The sequence below is a fragment of the Idiotropiscis lumnitzeri genome, chromosome 12 (genome assembly GCF_059441095.1).
Source record: "Idiotropiscis lumnitzeri isolate Australia: NSW breed Sydney's pygmy pipehorse chromosome 12, RoL_Ilum_1.0, whole genome shotgun sequence".
Taxonomy (NCBI): domain Eukaryota; kingdom Metazoa; phylum Chordata; class Actinopteri; order Syngnathiformes; family Syngnathidae; genus Idiotropiscis; species Idiotropiscis lumnitzeri.
Window position 1 is genome coordinate 18,424,587 of NC_142402.1, and position 8,334 is coordinate 18,432,920.

Below are 8,334 nucleotides of genomic sequence, written 5' to 3' on the forward strand. Positions count from 1 at the left end.
TTGCCTGCCCGACCCAATTAGAGGAGAAATGGGGACTTTTTCCGAACAGGAACATTGCCAGGTACAATGCACAATCTCGATGGATGTTGTCGCCATGGTAACGGCCGATTCAGACATTGTTCACTGACTGCGTGTTTGCAGTTTGTCGTGTGAAACATTTAACACATACACGCTGAGTATTTTCAAAGAAGTTGTATTTTGAAGTACATGAAGTCATAGCGGATGTACGCTAAACATTTTCACGCCTGCGCTAAACATCGATGCGTATTGCGTTTTTTGGATGGCTGCAGAGTCACACGAGCGTACGGAGGCAAGCATGGCTGGAATTAAAATAAGATCAAATAAATACTCAGCATCACATAGATCTGACTGTCATCCGCATGAGAATGGAATGAAATAGCGTTTTTTTTGTAGGATGGAATCTTGGGGCAGCAAGTACAATGAAAACAGCAGGGGCCCCAAAATTGAACCGTGTGGAACACCATAGATAGTTAGTTTGAATTTGAGTTACTCGAGGTAAGTGGAGTTAGTGTGAGGTTTCGATTTTCGGTTTGGTCATGTCTGTCTCGTTACGATATCGTGCCCACCTGTGCTTGTCAACTCGGTCCCTTGTGTTAACCAATCAGAACCACTTGCGCCTTGTCCAGGTGTTTGTCGTTGTCTCGTCAGTTGCTTGTATTTAAGTTTCCTGGTTTCTACCCGTCATGTTCAATTCATTGTTTGTGTTTGCTGTCCGTGTTTACGTTCCCAAGTCGTCATGAGCGGTTTCGCAATGTTTGTTTGGAACTTTGGATCTTGCTTTTGGATTTTGTTGATTTTGTTTTTCTTATCAATGTTGCTGGTTTGCTTTCCTTTTTGTTCTTTTGAGATTTTTTTTTTTTTTTTGTCCTCCCTCAATCATAACCTTAACCGAAAGTTAATACTTTGACCACATTGCCATTATTTTATTTCAGATGCATTTTTTTTAATTCCCTCGATGACGGCGAATGAGCTCACCATATATTATTTATGTAGCTTCATAAACCTATCCTGAATTGAACTCGAGCTCTCGTGTTAAATTAAGATTCCTAGAGCAGTGCCTCTCGACTTCCTGACACTGATTCAAACAAATTAAGCCCAGTGGTTCCATTTCTACGCAGCTCATCTCATCACATCGTGTTCTCATCCCACAATTAAGGAACCATTTAGGTTATTATACGCTCAGAAGAGATTTTACATGGCCCGGTTCTTGTTTGACAACATGTACAACCAGATAGATGTATTGTGAATAGACACCAGCGTACAAGCCACAAGCGTGACATCCATCGTATGCTCCCGACAGACAAAAATAATACAACTGATATTCGAGACATCACAGGCTGATTAGCCGCATTGTGGCCAAACAAAAATGGCGGCAAGCTGAGTGGCTGATCAACGCCTGGGTGCGCCGCTCATGTTGCCGGAGTGTGTTTTGCTCTGGAGGGCAATCTGCAGTTTGGATGATCAGCCTTTAAACGATGCGAAACAAAGAGGCGACACGCAATCGCCGACAATGTATTACAAAGCAAGGGTGAGATTTGCACGGCACGACCCAGTTCAGATTTTGGGGGCAAAAACAAACGATATATATGTATATATATATATATATATATATATATATATATATATATATATATATGTATGGCATAGTTACACCATTTTTTTTTTTTATTTAGAAACCTGTGTTGAATGCTGTTATGAGCTGCAAAATGTAGTGTCATCTTAATTGTCTTTATTTTAAGTTTGCACAAACTGTACGCTACTGATGGTAAAATAAGAACACCTGTTTGCTGATGCAATATGCTGCGATTTGCTTATGATTCAATTAATCGACTACTTGACATTGATTGTGTGAGTTAAAACCGTCTAGCACCGCCACTGCATTGATGCCAACCCAAGTGCAACATAAATGCACAGATTTGATGTGCCCAATCAATGACAGATAGATAGATAGCGCGATCCTCAGAAAAATCACGAAAGTGCAGCCGTACTGTACTTCCGGCATCTTCTGCCGCCACCGGAAGTGTCGCGACGACTTGTTGCTGCCACAAACTACGCTTTACTTACAAAATGTGACGATTAAAAGTAACATTTTTGGCGACTATTAGTATCGTTGAAAATGAATATATACATATATTTTAAATTACCAATTAAATAACACATCTCCCGTCAGCACTCAATTCTAAATACAGAATGAGGTGTTAGTTACTGTTCAATTTCCGGGTATGTTCCTCTTTAAAAGATAAAAAAAAACACGTCATTGCACACGCACGTCCACACAACCAGAGGTTGACAGAAAGATGGAATACACGGTACATGCTCCGTATATTACACGCTGAGGAGCCCTTCCCTGTTTTCTTTTTTTTTTTGCAAGGGAGGGGGTTGGGCCGAATATGCGCGAGGTGCTCCAAAGTGATCGGTTCGGATGTGGCGCATCACTTGCCGGTCTCGGCTCGGCTCGTCTCGCCTCATGGCCGCCAATTGAACGCGTGTCATGACTTGCGCCCTCGCGGACGGAACCTTTACAAGATAAAGACAGCGGCAATCTGCACAATCTGCTTGTCGTACCTGCACCCATTACCACGGGGGAACAGATTGGGAGAAGAAGAAATAAAAAACAGAAAGATCGCTGGAGAATGGAGCGTCATTGGACATAAAAGGTAAGCAGATGTTGGCTCGAATGTTCACACCTATGCAGCAAAAAAAAAAAAAAAAAAACCACACCCGTGAATTAAATATGACTGAGCTTTATACTTCAAAACGCATGTATCTTCTTCACTTTACCATAGATAATGGAAGGGCTGAATTGACGTAAATGTTAATTTGATTAACGAGCGCCAGGATTGTACATTTATGAAGAAGAGAAAATAGAGCAGTTGTTTTTTTGTATTTATTGTTGCTTGTCTACGTTAAAAAAAAAGAGCAACGCTGAAATTTGTTTAATTACATCCATTTGACAACTAAATTCAAGAGCCCTGCAGATGTTTCCGATGTTTTTATTAATCACGACAGCACTGGTTTGAGATCGCCTCCAATTTGCCAGAAGTAGTATATAATTTAATTGTGATCATTATGGTCATAGTCAACCACTTCAATCCCACTGGGCGTCCTCCAATTGTTTATGACACCACATGTACCATAAAAGTTGTTTTGACAAAACTACCAGTGTTCTAATAATATTAATTTGAATGACCAAGAAATGTGACGTCATCATGGCATTGTTTGTGATGCCGAAAATGAGATTACAATCCAAATAAAATATTTCTGTGCACAAAAATAGTCTCCGCGGGACCTACCATGATGAATTCAATTGTTGCTTCCTCACTCGGGAACAAATGCACATGCTCTCCAAAATACAAAACAAACTATGTACGAAAGGAATGGTCAGCTGTAAATCACAATCCTTACACTTAGAGACAGACCGTTCAAACGTGTGGGGAGATTTATTGTCTTGTTTTTACCGAGGAGTTGTGTTTTTGGAAGCCATGGAAAGGAACGAACGGTCTCACTTGAAGGTTTTCAACTTGCATCCCAGACTTCTTGATGTGAGATTTGCCAACTTCACATGAGCAGAGATGAAACAGTTTGAAAATTTCACAGTCGGAAACGATTCTGGTCATCAGGATGCTTAAAGAAACAAAATGTGTCACAACAAACATATTCGCTTAATGGTCACAAGAATGTAAACGGGAAGATTTGTAGGATTGACTAGCAAGTAGTGATGGGTAAATGAAGCTTCAAATCTGCTTCATGAAGCAGTTGTAGTATTTTTGGACACCAGTAGATGGCACTCTCTGTTCAACATTGGCCTGAAAGCCTTTATTTAAACCAACAGTGCCATCTAGAGGACTAAAAAATACTACAACTGGTTTATGAAGCAAATTTGAAGCTTCATTTTCCCATCACTACTAGCAAGTGACCTCGTGAATAAAGTAGCACAAAAAAGCTAGGAAATAAAACTGTCGACTTGAACAAAAGCTAGAAAACGTCACGTAAAAACAACAAGAATTGCTGTTAGTACTCACTCGGAGACCAAGTTCAAACCCTCGGGCTGCTGATTGATTTGGATATGACTTTTTTTCAATCATATCAAATTCCTCATTAAAAAATTTTTTTATCATCTGAAGAACATCTCCAGACGAATAAAATTTGCTTTGCCTTGACAGTTTGACCAATCGTTGACCCTCGTCTTGTCTTGTCATTTTATAGACAAAAGTGTTGGACTCGCATTTGTTTGTAAAAGAGGACAATGGTGAAGATATTGGCGTGAAGAACCGAGTGGAAGTCCAGAGGTGACACCATGGTCATCACCGATCGAAACGCAGGCGGCGCCGTGTCCAAGAAGGAGCCACCGAAGGGCAAAAAGCGGCGAGCGTCTCGTCCTCACGGCCTGCCCTCTCCGGCTCTGTGCTGCGCCTGCGGCCTGTGCATCATGCTGGCCGGACTCAACATCACCTTGGTGGGCGTGTTCGCCTTCCGGACCCTGGTGCCTTCTGCCAACCCTTCCATCGTCATTGGGCCCATCCTGCTGCTGGTGGCCTTCTCCTTTTTTGGCGCCTGCTGCGTGTGCAGCCGCCTCCCTCCTCCTCACAGCTCGCGTGGGGCCAAGACGGGTGGGCGGGGCATGAACCTGATGGGGAACGGCGGGCTGGCAGGCGGGGCGGCGTTCGAGATAGAGACCAGCGAGCACACGCTGCAGGACACGACGGCCGTGCAGCTCAGCCCCACGTCCTCCCCCGCGTCGTCACGAGGATCGAGCCCGGGAAAAGAGCTTCCTGATGCGTCCTTGCCCGGCGCCGGCAAGCTCTTCACCATGGACACCGACGGCTCGCCCGGTTCTATCGGCGCCGTCTACTCGGCCTCCACTGCCTCGGGGGCAGAGGTCAGGCTCAACCTGCCAAGAGAAGTGGCCACCTCGCCCGATTTTCTGCGGTGTACATAACCTTGTTGTTTCCTGAGTGCGACTTCTGTTTGACCTGAGCGCGGGCTCATGATGATTTGTGACATCTTGCTCAATTTTTAAAATGTCGGAGAACCCGCACATAAGAAAAAAAAAAACATTTTTATGTAACACAGCATAAATCCGCTGACAAAAACTCCAGATCGCCCCCTGCAATAAGTGAAATCCACGCTAAAATATCAAATATCATTGCACTTCGTTCTTAACGTCTTTAAAGACACAAATAAATGAAACAAATCGAGTTCATGGCGAGAGAGCAAGCGCAATGGATAACGCAAAAATATCACACAGTACAGCGTACTGATCCCTCTGTTTCCCGTACTGCCAAGAATTTTCCAAATTACATCTATGATCTCACAATCTACATCAATAATCATGCCCAAAGATGTGCTTTATAAAATGAACCGTTGTTTTCTGTAGCGTTTGAAAGCGACATTAAAGAAGACGACATGAAATGGATTTCAACAAAAACCAGGCTGTGATGATGACATCCGGGTTCGTCTTCTTCTTGGAGGTGGTTGTGTGCCAACGTTAGTGATGGGAAAATGAAGCTTCAAATTTGCTTCATGAAGCAGTTGTTATATTTTTGAGTCCTCTAGATGGCACTGTTGGTTGAAATAAAGGGTTTAAAAAATGGCAAGTCAGTGAGCTTTCAGGCCAATGTTGAACAGAGAGCGCCATCTACAGGAGTCCAAAAATACTACAACTAGTTCATGAAGCAGATTTGAAGCTTCGTTTACCCATCACTAGCCATCATCTAATGTTCGAGAATTGAATGACATCCGAATAGACAATCTTTGAACATGAGTTTTTAGCTGTGCAAAGAAATGCGCAAAATAGCGGGACTGTGACCTGGAAACCGCGATGGAAGCGGCGGCTTTTGAGTGTTGTGTTCATTTACAGTACCGATCGGCCCTCTCCGATTCATACAAAATGCGGATTGGTAGCCGAGGTTTTATATACTTTGTCTAAAAGGAACGTTCACCTGCCACTGTGCGTCTGTGTTGCGGCACAGATTGGAAGTCAAAGGTCACGAGTGACCTTGTCCAGTTGAAGTGCATTCGCAGTGACATTTGCCATTTGAATACCAAATGAAAGATTTGCTATTCGCAAAAATACAACGTATTGTGATCGTCCGAAGGTCACGCAGAAAACGGTCCTACAACGTTGCCGTCTTGTGTCTTTGGAGCATATCCTTGGTAGCCTACAAACTGTGTACACTCAATTATGTAAAAACTAAAAAGATGGAGTGACTGGCCTTAATCCCGACCGCATTCAATTTTAGGGCTGATTTGATTTCACTTTTTTCGACATTGAGTCAAACCTCAGCTTCTTGCCAAATCGTGCTCACATTTGCTTCGACGTGGGCTGCCTTGTCGTCACGGCCCGGAGACGTTCAAAAGCCCGAATTCCTGTGAAAGCGACGTTGCCTTAGATTGCGCTATCTGGATCCGATTCAAGAGGGCTATTTTAAAGCAAAACTTTCTTTCGGAAAGCCTTTGTTTGGATGTCATATTTTTTATTTTATTTCTTTTGCTTCCCTCACAAAATTAACCGCACGATCCAAATGAAATTGCTCCTTTCATGTACAAAAATTAGATAACCGAGCAAGTCTCTTTTGATTGTGCTGGTGTACCTAATGAAGTGTCCAGTAGCTGCATATGGGAGCGCAGCTTTGTACATACCAGCATATGAACCACTATTTGTCATTGTAGTTTAAAGCTCCTGCCGATTGCTAATGTTCTTGCATGTTCGCTCTTACGGAAATGCAAGCAGCGTGTTTTTGTGATCTCTACTTGATGTTACTGTTTATATATGTGTGTGTATCTTTCGATTTGGGAACTAGCTGATATGTTTCAATGGTTGTACGTTTTGTAAATAAAAATGCTCTTTGAGTAAAAAAAATAAAATAAAATACTTGCGCTTTTTTTGGGAGTCCGTCCTAGCTCACTTATCACAAAATTGCTTCTAATTTATTGCCTTTGAAAAAAAAAACAAAATAGCTGTTCATTACAGAGCGCAATCTGTCCCCAAATCTGCTCTTTCAGATGAAAACAGATTGCACTTTCCATCTGGCAGTTTTCATCTCTACCACTAGTGGGCGGCAGAGCTGCATGTATGACTTACAAACATGGTTGTTATTTTATGTCAGGTCAGTAGATGTCGGCAGACGATCATCCAACAATCTGATTGCCAGTGCCAGTTTGGTAACATTGCGTTTTCCAGAAAAAAAAACTCCCAAAAATAAATCTCTCATGAAATATGTGATGCATGAAATTAAAATACAGGTTGCTGTTTTTTTTCTTTTCTGTATTTCCTCTCAAATATTGCGGACAGCACCTGTGTCTTTTGTGTTGGATATTTAGGATTCACAGCTAACCACTGCCATCCTAAAACGCGTATGTTAAATTTATTTTGGCCACTCCATTGTATTAGGTTGTCCATAGGTGAATGTAAGTGCCTTTTATTGTGCTCTATGATAGACCAGTCCACGGTACGGTGATGCTTGCCTCTCACCTTTGACCCTTATAAGGGCGAGCTCGATATAAACCAAGTGGATGGATGGTGTTACACATCTATTTGCTTCAGCTGGGCAAGGATCAATACCAGGTATCAATATTGGGCTTATACTTACTTCAAGGTACCGTATTTGATACTCATGAATTGTGAAATCCTCGCAATCGATATTTACTCCAAGAAATTGAGTAAGTACTCTTATCCAGCTGATGCCGATCATTACAAATGTCAGAACGAACGATATTTGTTCCCAATTATCTGTCATTATGTTAAGTGAAAATGCAAGGATCAAAAGTTGTAGTGGTATCGGTACTCTGTATCGGTGAACTCAAGACTCGATACTCCTACTTGTATCGGTCTGAAAAAGGAGCTATGGAATATCTCTTCATCAGATATGGATTTAAAAATAAAAGATTTGACAAAATATGTTAAAAGTTGGATGGAGCAGATGGTTGCCTGAGGCTTCGGACTAGCTTAGCCAGGTTGGAAAATTCAGCCAAGACTCAGAGCCTGTCACATCGTTGCGGTATATAAATGGATTTTCTGTGATCAAGCATCAGAGGGATGATGTCGATTAAAAAAAAAAAAGAAAGAAAAACACCAACAAAAGAACGCCAACCCCTCCCATGCTTAAAATTACTTCCAGGTTTATGCAACGTCACGCAGGTAACGTTTTTAGCTAGTGTCACAGGTTCACTGTATCTTCCTACATAGTCAACCTTGACCGGGCAATAAAGGCTCGTAAAAGATATTAAATGTCAGCTCGGTAGGTTTGTAGGTAAGCTAAGGAGTTATTTTTTTTATTTGCGTTCGTTTTTGCTGAGCAAAGCGTAGTGAGA

At 42.1% G+C, this 8,334-nt stretch overlaps 1 protein-coding gene across 1 annotated transcript; it reads left to right on the forward strand.

The window, feature by feature from the left end:
• The first annotated feature begins 2,299 nt into the window (after positions 1-2,299).
• On the forward strand, positions 2,300-5,437 carry tmem275a (transmembrane protein 275a). The gene is made up of 2 exons (XM_088310185.1): positions 2,300-2,678; positions 4,228-5,437. The coding sequence occupies exon 2, from the start codon at positions 4,319-4,321 to the stop codon at positions 4,958-4,960; it is 642 nt and encodes a 213-aa protein (XP_088166311.1). The 5' UTR covers positions 2,300-2,678; positions 4,228-4,318; the 3' UTR covers positions 4,961-5,437.
• The last annotated feature ends 2,897 nt before the right edge of the window (positions 5,438-8,334 follow it).

What these genes read in the sequence shown, in the direction of transcription:
- tmem275a (XM_088310185.1), top strand. Translation starts at nt 4,319, where the DNA reads ATGGTCATCACCGATCGAAACGCAGGCGGCGCCGTGTCCAAGAAGGAG.